The sequence below is a fragment of the Aricia agestis genome, chromosome 9 (genome assembly GCF_905147365.1).
Source record: "Aricia agestis chromosome 9, ilAriAges1.1, whole genome shotgun sequence".
NCBI classification, from domain to species: domain Eukaryota; kingdom Metazoa; phylum Arthropoda; class Insecta; order Lepidoptera; family Lycaenidae; genus Aricia; species Aricia agestis.
Genome location: NC_056414.1, coordinates 7,451,510 through 7,465,979, shown reverse-complemented (window position 1 = coordinate 7,465,979; position 14,470 = coordinate 7,451,510). Strand labels below are relative to the sequence as shown.

At 34.7% G+C, this 14,470-nt stretch overlaps 1 protein-coding gene across 2 annotated transcripts in view; it reads left to right on the top strand.

The window, feature by feature from the left end:
* The window catches only part of LOC121730652 (syntaxin-23), a 115,981-nt gene extending 106,765 nt beyond the window's left edge, over positions 1-9,216 (top strand). For both annotated transcript variants that reach the window (XM_042119793.1, XM_042119794.1), the window contains exons 3-5: positions 759-892; positions 6,307-6,489; positions 8,767-9,216. In XM_042119793.1, coding sequence (XP_041975727.1) covers positions 759-892; positions 6,307-6,489; positions 8,767-8,885 — 436 coding nt within the window. In that variant the 3' untranslated portion in view covers positions 8,886-9,216. The remainder of the gene's footprint in view (positions 1-758; positions 893-6,306; positions 6,490-8,766) is intronic.
* The last annotated feature ends 5,254 nt before the right edge of the window (positions 9,217-14,470 follow it).

Genomic DNA, 14,470 nt, shown 5'->3' with positions numbered 1-14,470 from the left:
AGTTAATTATAACGGGTTAGCCCAATCACAATAAATAACTAATACTATATAAGCACTATCACAACTTAAAATTAATTACCGGATATTGTTTTGCCCGGTGTGACCGTTTATATTTTACCGGACAGGCCTCGATTTCAATAAATAACTTGTTAAGTGACTTACACAGTATTGATAGATCTGTCAGTAAACATTTCTATTTTAAATGAAGATTTGCTGAATATATTTAAAACCCCTAAAAGACGTTTCATTATTGTATATTCCCGTGCATTGTTCTTGTAGTAACGAGATGAATAGACTTGCCAGTCGGGATACGAAAGGTGCAAATGGGCTTGAAACAAAAGAGATTCTCTTTACATTTTACATTAAAATATACCAAACAATTTCCAAAATCTATAAATAGAACACTGATGTAAGATACATTTACGATACGAGGCTCAGAATTTCATGCAATGTTGTAACTATATAGGGTGTAACAAAACAAAGTGATTGTGTATGTGTTCCATAAATTTTACTCAGAAAGTAGCAGAGCTGCAAGAGCAAAATTTTTTGTGACTTGTATGGGCAAGCGCCCGCGCGTAATTTTTCCATACAATGGTGATGAAAAAGTTACTCTTCCAGCTCTGCTACATTCACAGCGAACTCTATATAGAGGACCCATACAAACCCTAAAGTATTATCACTTAGTTTTGTTACACTCTATTTAAAAAATTGTGTATTTGGATGCCATTTGGAATTAATTCAACGGTTTGTTTATGCAGAACTGGGAGCGAGGGGTGCGCGGACCAGCCACAGCTGGTGCTGCTGTACTTCATGTCCCAGCTGCTGCTGCGAGAGCTGGCCAAGTGCCACCGCCTGGTGCAGCTCGTCCCCATGGACATGTCATCTTACTACGGTATAATAAGTTATAATAAACACAAAACACAATTTTACGTGCACTTTTTCCACAATATTCATTATCTTATATATAAAATTCTCGTGTCACAATATTAGGCCGCGTACTTCTCCGAAACGGCTTTACTGATTTTAACCAAATTTTATATGCATATTCAGTGGGTCTGAGAATCGGCTACTGGGTACTTTTTATATTGATATGTGCGGCTTCGCTCGCATTAAGAAGTATTATGAAGTATTATTATATACAAATCAACATTCAGTAAATGTATCAATATATTTCTTTGTTTTATAATTATTATAGCGGTTTGGCAATGAGCACATGAGAAACAAATATAAAACTGCATATTTGGATGAGTTCATACTTATACAGACGGCAAGCGTAAAGTGTTTTAGTAACTATGTAACGACGCATGTGGCCGACTGACGATGGTACCCAATAAATTCAATTAGTCGCTGATTATTTCTCTAGTGCTCATTGCCAAGCTACTATAATAATTATAAAGTAAAGAAGTATATTGATACATTTACTGAATGTTGATTTAAATTACAAAATAAGTTGAAGGCTTGGCTTGAATGTGATCTGAAAACTTTTTACGACAGAAGTATTGAATAGCTATGCATTATTTTGCTTGGCTCCTTTTACATTTCATGTTTTGGTGGGATTTCATTTCTTTTTTGAAGGTTTTTTTTTTCATTTCAGGTCACGTTATAACTTTTCTGTACTTAGCTTAGCACCCATTCTCTATCTCCTTTAGATTTTTTCTTTGAGGCTTCGTAAGTTCTATATGTGGACAACGTAACGTAAATACCTCTAAGTTCTGTGTCGATTATTATATTCACATAATATTATAATTGACTCTTAAGCTTTAATACTTGAAGGTGGTCATTTTTAGCATAACCGTTGAGCAGCACTGATGTAAGCGTCTTGACGGACGTTCCTCGCAGGAAAGGAGCACACCTTCTTTCATGACGTGATAACTGATAACTTAAAACTCCCATATATCGAGCGAGTAAGGAGTGTATATCGCAGTACAGATTACATTTTATAGAAGCCTTTTGTACGTGAAACAAAAAGTATGCAGTCCAAACTCATACTGTTCTTGCAAATGTTAGTAACATAAACATTTTTTCTTTTATTTAATTAAGTATATAATATTATATATATTATAAAATTATTTTTCAGTTTTTAGGTTTTCCTGAATCGTTTTTATCCTTTGGATGAAAACGGGACCCTTTTATTAATAAGTCTTCGCTATCTGTCTGTCGTCCATCCGTATAATATATGTCACCGGGCTGGATCTCGAGAACCGCAATAACTAGATAGTTGCAATTTTCATAAATTATGTATTTTTGGTGTCGTTATAAAAGCTAATAGTCCAATTAAAATAAAATAAATTATTAATGGGGGGCCTCATACAACAAACACGATTTTTCCCCCTTTTTTGCTCTATAAGTATCCATAATGGTAACATTAAGGTTTATAAAAATTGCAGAAAATACTCAATTGTACTTTTACTTTAATAATTAATAATAAAAATTAAATGAACTTAATATTTAAGGGGGGCTCCAATACAAATTTACGATACGGAACTCTATGTACGTCAGTCCGACTCGCACTGGGCCGGTTTCATAATTTTTCCTTTCATTGTGAATAAAGACCTATCCGGGTACCAAATTTCAGGGTTCTAATTTCAGGTCTGCTAGAAGTACCTTAGAATTTTGATGATCTGTCAGTCAGTGAGTGACAAAATGTAGTAACTTTGACCATCCGTAACTATTAAACTATTTATCACATGTAATTTTGAGGTTAAGCTAGTTTTAATACTTTCTCCTAGTGACCGAAATTCTAAATTCCTAGCTTTGTTATCGAAGATAAAGGGAGTGTGAAATAGCCGCGAACCGCTTCGAGAAAAGTATGGTACGGCCGTGCCTTTGCTAAAAAGCTTGGCTGGGGCGCTGCCGTGCCCCCAGAAACAAAGAAATTGTAATACAGTAGATATTACAATTTCTTCGTTTTAAAGTTTATTAAATAAGCTACCTGTGCCATTAAAAACTAACCTTTCATAAAGCGATCGCTAGTTGGGGCGTGGAATAGCTAAAGCATAAACATCCTTCGGGGACACTTTCTTCAATCTTGAGGATAATGAAAATCGATATACATAACGTTAGGTCGTGATGGGACCATTACGTGAACATCTCTGTCCCGATATCCAAGACCGTTAGGACGCCATTACAGCCTTCTCAATATTCATTACGAATTCCCCAGAGACCGACATTCATTTTACGAATAAATAATAGGTTACGTTCAACAAGAAAACTTGTGTTATAAGTGCTATTAGGGGTGGGAAAGGCTGATCTTTGTTTTTTTTTGACTGATCGTTGTCGGTCCCCTTGGCTATTTCTTCTTTTTAACAGTGACCACCTCGCCGGTATCACTACCACAGTTACGTGAATGTATTCTGTGGATATTACCACAGATTGTCATGACACAGAAAGTTAGCACACAATATAATAAGTGGCAATAGAGACAAGATGTTTTAGTCCGTAGCAAGTAGTACGCATGACTTCATCATTGGGCCTTGGATGAGAAACAGCTATCACTCCAAATTGAAGACGTGACTGGAAAAGCAAGATAAGTAACAGTAAAAATTGCAGTTTTTTTGCATAAATAGAGGCTATAGGATCGGAGAAATTATTTGAAATAAAACTTTAGACGTGGGAGAGCCATGCTTCGGCACAAATGGGCCGGCTCGACCGGAGAAATACCACGTTCTCACAGAAAACCGGCGTGAAACAGCGCTTGCGCTGTGTTTCGCCGAGTGAGTGAGTTTACCGGAGGCCCAAACCCCTACCCTATTCCCTTCCCTACCCTCCCCTATTCCCTTCCCTTCCCATACCTACCCTCCCCTATTACCCTATTCCCTCTTAAAAGGCCGGCAGCGCACCTGCAGCTCTTCTGATGCTGCGAGTGTCCATGGGCGACAGAAGTTGCTTTTCATCAGGTGACCCGTTTGCTCGTTTGCCCCCTTATTTCATTTAAAAAAACTGTGCATTTTATGTGTAGCCAGATATATCAGCCATGTGATGAAGTACATAAGTTACAAGGTTTGTTCATAATATACAAATTATAAAGGAAAAAAATTAGTAAAATATGTCTGTATGTTACAAAATGTTTAGTGTTTTTAACTCACATCTTCAATAACCCCAGCATAGCAGTACGTTCATAAATCGGTCACATATTAAATTATACTTGAATGACTTTAACTGCCTTTCAACCTCGTTGAAATTAATTATTATACTTTAATTATTATAAACATAACAGCAAGCAAAAATCTTATATCTTTAAACGAGCAATTCTTGTATATATATAATTGCAATCTCGGAATCGGCTCCAACGATTTTCATGAAATTTAGTATATAGGGGGTTTCGGGGGCGATAAATCCTAATTCCTAGCTAGATAGCTAGGAATCATTTTTAGAAAATGTCATTTTCATCGAATACCGAGCAAAGCTCGGTCAAATAGCTAGTAATATGTAAAACACAAGAATTTTTGCACTTTATAACTTGTACACACGAAATTACTCGGACTGTAAATTTAATTAAGTCCAGCCCCAGTCCATCTGGGTGAGCGAAATATTTGATGAATTTTTATGCTAATATTTTATTTATATTCTAGATGGACCGTGCGATGCACAAACAGCATAAAATTCTGCGAAACTACAATGCTATTACAGAAGAATTTATTTCGTAGCAAGAATACAACTCTATATATTATTGAAATATTTAAATTATTTGATGGTAAATAGTTTTTAATAGTTTGACGACCTCTGTGGCACAGTGGTTGAGCAATGATCGTATTCTGGTGGCTCATGCCGAGGGTTGCGTGTCCGAATCCCACCGATGGACCAGAAATTTTACAATTTTCTGGGTCATTGATGTGTATTAATAAAACTCATAAAATATATAATAATTATGTATGTTGTAAAGTATTAAAATTTTCGTAGTCTGGTACCCGTAACGCATGCGTGTTTCGACTTACGGGTACCAGAGAGTTTGGGAGGGTTCGGGAACCAGACTGATGTGGTGAGCATCCACAAATATTATTTTGATAGTTTTTTTTTTATCTATATATTATAGTAAATATTGCCTCTACAACTAATAGACTATGTAAGAAATTAGTATCGAAAATTTGTAGTAAAATCACTACTTACGTCGCGTTATATTGTATTATTGCATTGCAAGCGTAATCGTGCCGAACTTCGGCCGCGTATTTTCGGCCTAGTGTGTTTAGACACTTATACTAAGGTCTAATGTAGTGATTTTACTACAAATTTTCGATACTAATTTCCTATTGCAACTACAGAACCTTATTGCAACTACATAAAGCCCACTATCATAGAAACTCTAAGGTAAAATGACTCTATAGTTGCTTGAATTTTGTAGAGGCAGGTAAGTTCATACTAACGTGCACTAAAAACCTAAATTATGCAAACACGTGGTACCATGCAACGTCAAAACCCTAGACGAACTAACTCCATCTAGGAGTTTTGATTTTAATTGACTGTATAATAGTTTCATTGCCGACGTAATAGTGTTAGAGAGATCCCTGCTGGGGCCTCTACAAAATTCAAGCAACTATAGAGTCATTTTACCTTAGAGTTTCTATGATAGTGGGCTTTATGTAGTTGCAATAAGGTTCTGTTAAAGGTAAATAAAATGTGAACGGAGCGTAGTGTGTAGCGAACATTAGGATACAGTTTCAGAAACTAGCTGTACGGATTTCGGATTAAATTTAAATTGTAAATCTGATCTCAGTTTCAAATAATCTTACGCATTTATTTAACACACTTACACCACTAACAATTTCTACTTGTACAGTTTAATTTTAACTTCATTTTTGTAATAACACTATGCGGTTTTAGGTTCCTAAATAGCATCAAAAAATAGTGTGATCACAATGTTCCATTCACATTAATACTTGACATAACGCAACAGTTCTTGAAGAACGAAAATCGCTTACCGTGTCGCACTGCATATCATTAAAATATCATGATTCGGTGTGAACTGACTTTATATTTCATGGATAAATGATTACGCAGAATTATTGAGAAACGTTATCGATTGAAATCCATTAATAGAATCTTTACAATATCCCCAGTAACAAGATACAAAAACCTATCTTATAGCTATCTATAAGATAGGTTTATCTTATCTTAGGTTTATCTAGGCTATCTATAATGACACTATAATTGTCATAGACTCATAATAATAATTGATTCAGCAGCTTACGCGCCACACGGCCAATATACAAGACAAAGCCAAAAGGTGCATACGTTTTGGCTTCAGTATAGTCGGATTTAAAAACTTTACTCAAAATTCGAAAGATACCTAACAATACTTTCCATTCGCAGAGAATCGCGCGGGGCCATCGAATTTCGGCAACGTGATCAGCCAGATTCTGCTGTGCAAGCAGATCACGCCGGACTTCAACCAGGAGGAGCTGTGCAGCATCGCCAAGGACACGCAGGAGATCACGCGGATAGTCACCGACATACAGGACTACCTGCCGCAGCATGAGAACCTCAATCACTTAGGTGAGAGAATCTTCGTCAGCAGGGCGATTCACGTTCGTCTCGAATTCGGAAACTTTGCCGTCATTGATCAATGCCTAGCGCAGCGGGCGTCTAATAGATGTCGCGCGATGAAGTTTCCTAATCCGAGTCGATATTGCTCATGGCGAATCAGAGCCCTGGTCACGTGATGCATCGATGCAATGCGATGATTAATGAGCCATTCAAAACTGAATTTCTTTACTACTTGAAGATATACATTGGATTGGCTTGCCGTCGGCGGTGTTGAGTTGCCTGCTCCATGAATGATATAAAAATGCATCCATGCATCGCGAAGTTACAATCCGAATCGATCCTAATGCGACATATTCGTAGACCCAGCCTGACTGGCCTTCCTTGGATTGTAGTAGTAATGATAATGGTATTGTTAGCAAACAGTAAGTCACACGTTTCATAAAAATAAAAGTAAAACGCCGAAAAAATGTTGATGAGGGATCATTTGGGCCCCATGAAAAGACAAGAGAATAATATAGTTTTTATCGCTAAATTAATTATAGTGCATAAAAAGCTACGAGCATCAAGTAGTATTACAATATTCATAACATTATTCAAAAAATTTGAATATTTACATCGTTCCAAGAATGTGCTCTTCACACAGTTCTTAATAAAAATGCCTTCTTTATAAGCTTGCTTGTTTTATCTCCAGCATGTTATTAGTTCCTTTATAAATAATCTAGGACATTATTTTTAGACAGTCTTGTGAAGGAATTTTTCTGGCGTGAAATATCAGGAGGCTCGTAACTATAGACAGAGTAGACAGAATGATATGTCTATTGTGCTATAGACGTTTATAATTTTGATTACTTTGACCATTGAAGAGTGCTTGGGAACTATTTCTATATTGATCAAATTATACCAGTAATTGACTAGAGACCTATGATATATATATATATATATATATATATATATATATATATATATATATATATATATATATATATATATATATATATATATATATATATATATATATATATATATATATATATATATATATATATATATATATATATATATATATCATAGGTTTGCTTACTATTACTTACTAAAGCTATATTTCTTTTGTAGTTTGTCTAGACTATAATTATCCATAAAGTACACACGTGTACTAAGTGTAAGTAGGCACTTTTTATCGCATCGGTGTAATACATAAAAATGAATGTAATAAAAGCGTTTTAATAATATTTTTCTTATTGAAAATTTTATGCCTTGTCGTAGAGACAAGTCCGTACATACTATATATCTTTTTAGTCACAATATATTTACACTTGTAAATATATTGTGACTAAAATGATTTTTAGGTGTACTTACACCTAAAAATCAATGTACTATTAATTTATTATGCTATTGCATAGCTTCGCGAGCTTTGAGTGGAGCGACCGAATCAAGAAATTCCGGAACAAAACGAAACGAAACCTAACACCGGTGTGCCGCTCGGTGCGGCGTTGCCAGATTTTGTGCGACTAGACGTATGGGTATTGTAACTGCATAAGTTAATAAAACATGCCATACAATAGCTTTACCGCGGCAGTCCCTGAGTGCCAAACGTATTTTATTATAATCTGACCACTTAAAGCGTGACTCTCGTAGCATACTCGTAGCATACATTTAGTATGCTACGAAGGTCGCGCTTAAAGTCGCACTATAATAAGAAATTCATAAAGATCATGTGTAGAGGTTCTACGGCGTAGAGCCTTTACACTGCTCCCAAAAACCAGTAAAATTAATGAATTCTTAACAAACGCACTTAGTACTTTTATGAGGCCATAAATACTTGTACAATCACGTACCCCAAATACGCTAAATGAAACCGTCGTAACCGGACAAAAGAAATGAACATTCCTACATTTCTTATGGGTAAAAGGGCCGGGCGAGTTTCTGACGCAGATTCTTTTCGTCAGGCTACATCCCGAAACGGTTACAACACCAAGTGGCCATTATTAGAACTAAAATGCATTATTAAATAAACTAATCAGAAATAAATAAGATATCTAAGGGTTGCACGGTGGGAGTGAATTCAGAATTGAAAAACGAAAAGCAGCAGCACACTCTGTTGCCGCATGACAGAAAGAATAATATTACTTCCTCTCCTACGCCGCGTGTTCCACTCTCCCTCTGTCTTACGAATTTTCAATCACATCACATGCTCTGCGAGTTCAACTTTTATTTACCCACTCCAAAATGACACACCGCCCGGCGCCCTTAAAGATGCTTCTCTTTTCAATTTGAATTTGGTTGCAGAGTCGAGCGGGGCCCTCAAGGGCGACGACATGAACGGCCTATGGAGGAGCAAACGCCGGGGCTCCCTGTACAAGGGTATGGGCGTCCTCTGCTGTATGTCGAGGCCCAACTACCTCTGAGGGTGACGGGTCTCACCGACGAGGCCCGCTACGGCTGTCACAATAAACTTGGTGTTCAGTGAATGAAAGGGTCCATTATGCGAGGATTAAGGCAGTGTTAGATCGAATACGCGACCGAATTCCAGTGTGGTTGTTTGCAGTAGTGTTTTATTATGATAACTTTATTTGGGGGATATTACCTGATTTAACGCAAAATGGTTACTGCAAAATTTAATAGCTATCGATATTGTAAGTAAGTAACCAAAGAGATTTTTCCAGAATTTCTAAGCTAACAAAATCAAGGTTTTCCGAATATGTAGCCATCACGTAAATTAAGGTATCGTTCCGAATTCCGATCTAATTGCCGCGAGTAACTGCGACCAACAAAAATTCAAATAAAATGCCATTTTATGACATATGCGGTTTCTCTACGCCACTACAAATTATGCGGCGGCATGGGTCGCTAGACCAAAGTCCGTTTGCGGACCGCGAAAGGTAGAATCTCAGATCGCGAAATATTGTAATGTATTTTATACCAAGTATCAATTCATACATAGAAAAATATTTTTAAGCTACATAGGATAAGTGTGTTTTTTTATGGACCTCGTTAAAATGTTGGCACAGTATCCGGACCCCACCTAAAATTACTTGCCGACCCCTGCTATAGAGTATAGCCTATGTCACAAAAGTGACATAGGCTATAGATTTTTTGTCGGTCGCAGTTACACGCGGCAAAGATCGGAAAGCCTCTTTTAGCCACGAAAATTCGGTCGCGGTATTTCGGCACGGTGTATAAAACACTAAAATGCTCGTTTCCTAACGGACTAACGTTCGTTTCTAGCTTTAGATTGGCACAAATGAGTTATTCAAGATCTGCAAATGATTATGATATTCCTCGTTCTGCAGAATTAAATAATAAAATCTAAGAAACCCGTATTATTAGATATTATGTAGCTACGCCTTGAATGCTCGTTTTTGTCAAATCGTGCCTAGGAATAATGATATGAGAATGAAATTAAACTGTGAATACGATATTTTATTATATGGAAGATGAACATAACTATTTCTTTTTCAATTTATTATTATGTTTTAATCACTAAATGATTTTGTCGCGGTGCACTTTTCTTATTTCCACCGAAGCAGCCGAAGACAGTTGTCGAGTGTCTACCAGCGACCGTGGTCACGGGCAGACACTCGACAACTACTCGCAAATTCGCGCACTCACAAATTCTTAAAGCCAAGGTGTTAGTTTGTTCATCCAAACTTAAATTCATCAATTTAATTGATGAATGGTAGTTGAACAACTTCAGCTAGTTTGACATCTGTCACCTCAGTCCACACGTGACCACGGCCGCTAGATAACAGCCGAAAAGTCGGGAATAAGAAAAGTGCGTAAAGGTAAGTCATAAGTGTTTAAAACATAATTTGTATTGATGCACTGTTTATGACATTATTATGATACCATTGATATGAGTTACCATTTTAAGAAATGTTAGTACTTATTTCCGTGTTTTTTTTTATTCTGAAGTTCACAGTTTAACTTCACGCTATTGTAAATTATGTAAGAGTATTATTATGTATTATATAACATCTTAAGTGTAATTTGCCTGGAACGGGATCAACTGTGTTAAGTAGATTATAATATTATCGATTGCATGGTAGAAATTAGAAGATTTATGTGAAAAAAAATATTTATTAGTTTCATCAAATTGAAAAACAAATTTTAAAGTTTTGTTTTGTCACTTTACAGTTTTATTGTTTTATAACCAACTTTTTGTAGCAGTGAGGCTTATAAAAGGAACACCTATAATACTAGTCATTAAATAAGAGCTACAGAATTTATGAAAAATATTATAAGTATATTGAATACTTAATAGGAATAATTTTAATTTTACATTTTAAGAAACCTTGATCCTTTTAAGCAAAGCTAAGTCACCTACTAGTTAATACGGTATTAAAATTATTATTTTCATGTTTGATAATTCTCATGTTGGACATTATATTACTGTTAACTAAAAGAGATAAATTATTCTTTTTTTATAATAAATCAGCAGTAAATATAATAAATTGCCAAATAAAATTTAATGATAACATTAGTTTTTATTGAAATCAGTCGATATGATTTAGGATTAGTTAATGAAATAGGTTCATAAACCTAAAAACAAGAAGTGATTTTTTACACTCATAATGAGTAATTTTAGCGTCCATTCCACGAAATAATATCTCTAATGGTGGCACTTCACATGGCTATTTGTATTTGCGTATATTTTGATGTATTTGCCAAACAATCACCATGGTCTCTGTGTGTGAGGTAGGTATGTTTGACAAAGTATTGGCCTTATTTGCCTAATTGACAAATATGACCAATTCCAAATACACGTATCCGTACCTTTGTCGGTTTTTGATGCACATCAAAAGAGTCAAATAGGCAAGTAAACTACGAATAATAAAAACTAAGGAATCGTAACTCCCATACTATTATCGTTTTAAATTTGGTTCCTTTTGATCTGTCATGTAACGTCAGCCTAGTACCGCTCAAGGTCACCTAAATATTGCAAATGTATTGAAATGTGTACCTAAGGTACACTTTTTTGACAAGTATTGTGGAGCATGTTTTTTGACTGAGTTACTTTTCCTTAGTTTTTATTATTCGTAGCAAGTAAACAATAAATTAAGTAAAAGTTTGATATTTGACGTCCATATGTGGAAGGCCGTATTTGCCTTTATTTGCTTGTTTGTGTATACGTCAATAATTTTGCCAAATGCAACAAATAGCCAATAGCAAATACCAAAAGCCATGTGAAGTGCCACCATAAGATTTTGCGACATCTTTGTCATCAGAGTAACAATATAATTTTCCGTTATAAAACTACCTTATAACACAATTTTACCCAGATTTAAAGCATCTTATATCAAATTTTATTAAAAAAGACACACCTATAATAGCTACAGACGAACACACTTTCACATTTATAATATAAAGTACGGACGTATTTGAAATTACAAGGCTGCTTGCTAATGAACCGTAACATGTAGCTTTTCAACACATCCTATTCAATCATCTTCCTTATTATAACATGAAAGAAACCACACACACTTGGAAATTTGAATACCAATTAGGAAATCATTTTTATTTATTATTCAAAATAAATATATTTTTCGTTACTAATATTATTATTATTTTATGTTTCATCAATTTTGTACATTTTAGTTTCTAATGTAATAACTGTAATTTCTAACAGTTTGACAGAGTATACAATACATAAAAAATGTAGGTTTGTACCTTCATTTGGGACTTTACATATTACGCATTCGTGTAACAAAGAGAAAAGTTTTGATAAAGGCCAAAAACGGACCAAAGCTAGGATTTCGTTACTTTGATATTCAGTACATCTTTCAGTAAAAGTCTATCAGATTTTTGGCAAATAATTAATTTATTTTGAAATATAAGTTGCTAAGTATTTTGGGATAAAACTACAGGTGTGTTGAGAGTGTAATTTTAAAGTCGATTCACGTTCTGTACTCCAATTCTTTACTTCAATGCAGCTTTGGTTGCGTAATGTCAAACCCAGCCGATAGATCATGAATAATACTTATTGACTTGACATAAACCGACCAAGTGACACAGGTCCGTCATCTGCCTATATATTAGCTATTTTTCATTTTCTAATTACTCTCATTAGAAATCATCACAAAAAATGGTTTATGTTTACACTTGAAATATCGACCCACACTAATCTGTTAGCGGCTTTTTATTTGCATCTCTGTTTTATTTTTTACGTTGTAAGAAATGTAACAAGGAAAGAAACAATATAGAGAGGAGAATAGAAAAAACTTAGAGAGGATATAAGAAATAACTATTTTGCTGTTTGATAGACAACGGCCAATCAAGTTTGACAGCAGATATTCCACACTGTCTGCCATCTGTTAGAAATATTTTACTTATACGAAATTTTTGACAAACATGAGATATACTACAATGTCTACTGTCAAATAGTGCTTACCTGTCGCAAGGTACAATATCATCGTCCTGCCGTTTTCCAACAAACAGCAATATTAAATTGGAGAATCGGGGTACAGATTATGCCACGAGCTTCACGATTTCAGCTTTAAATAATTATAAATGAAGATTTAACTTCCGCCTCATGTTCATTTATTTCAGAACTTAATAATAATATTTAAGATATTCTAAATCACAAACGTAGGCAAACGTACAAATATACGGGTAAATGATTTCAAAAGAATTTCAAATTCATTACTTCTTTGTTGCTAAAAATAGTTTTAGCTACGTAAGGGATCTCAAAAAAATGTAAAAAGTGAAGCAAAGCTCTCTAGCTATTCATTAACTTAATTGTCGGTACTTTATTTAGTTGTGGCTAAAAGTAGCTACTTAAAACTCTGAGCAAAATAAAAATAACTTTGAAATATTCTTCTAGTTGAAAACTTTTGCAGTACTTAACTTAAAATTTTAATGAAAACTAAAAAGTGGCTTTTGTCTATTACGACAGATTTATATTGTTCTTTCTTTGTTATCTGACGGAGAGAGATCATATTATAAAATCATTTGACTTTGCACATGCACTTGGCTTTGCTTCTAAATAAAATGTTGTGAAATCATAAACAGATTTTGGACATTTCATCTTCTGCTAATATTATAAATATCCTTTATATGAGCGAGCTTGTGTTGGGCAATTTAATCCATAGATAATTTCTTAGTTTCAGTACGAAAATTATTTTTCTGCCTAAATGTCGTAATGCTAGCAATAAATCATGCACAAATTATCTGTACTTGTTTTTTAAAACTTTAAATAAAGATACCTGACACTTGCAAATTTTGTGGCAAAATATAAAGATAGGACATCTCACATTTTTTTCGTAATGTAATATTTTCGGAATAACCCCTTTTTCGGAACTACCTCAAGTCACTGCGTGCCAACGAAGTCCAAGAAAAAATGTTGTTGGGATGTGTCAAAGGCAAAGATCGGTTAATCGATGGCGGAGTGCGGATCAATAGCCGGACAGCCTCCGCCTGATTAATGACCTGCCTAGCGCCGCCATTCGTATCAGTCGCCTGAAGATTGTGAGCTAAATTATTCTTACATACAGCCACTTCGCTTTATTTCTGTAATATAACGATTTTCAAAAAACTAAAAATAAAACTTGTGAAAAGAGTTAGGCAATTTTTTTTTTGCATTGTAGAGCCTAGGAATTTAAACGATTCCAAGAAACAAGTTACAAGTCATCATTTCGCGCGCAAATTTTGAAATCTATCCGACTGTTTTTCGCAACTGTTTAAAATAATGTCCAGCATTTGAGCTTGTCTTCCAACCTCGAACAACTATGATCTCAGTTTTATTTGTATACCTACTTATATACTTAGTTAAGGCAATACGTATGTAAAACAATAATAGATGTAATACTAAGAAAACTTTTTTGCATATTAACAAATAAAATAATGTCATAGTATCATCTTTTTTGGAACTAAACGAGTAAGGAATTAATTTAATTTTAGAGATATAGCATTTTATTAAGTCCATATGCTTTTAGATATGTAAAGTGGCCTAGTCAAAATTGTAAAACATAGTTTGCATATTCTAGTCAATTAC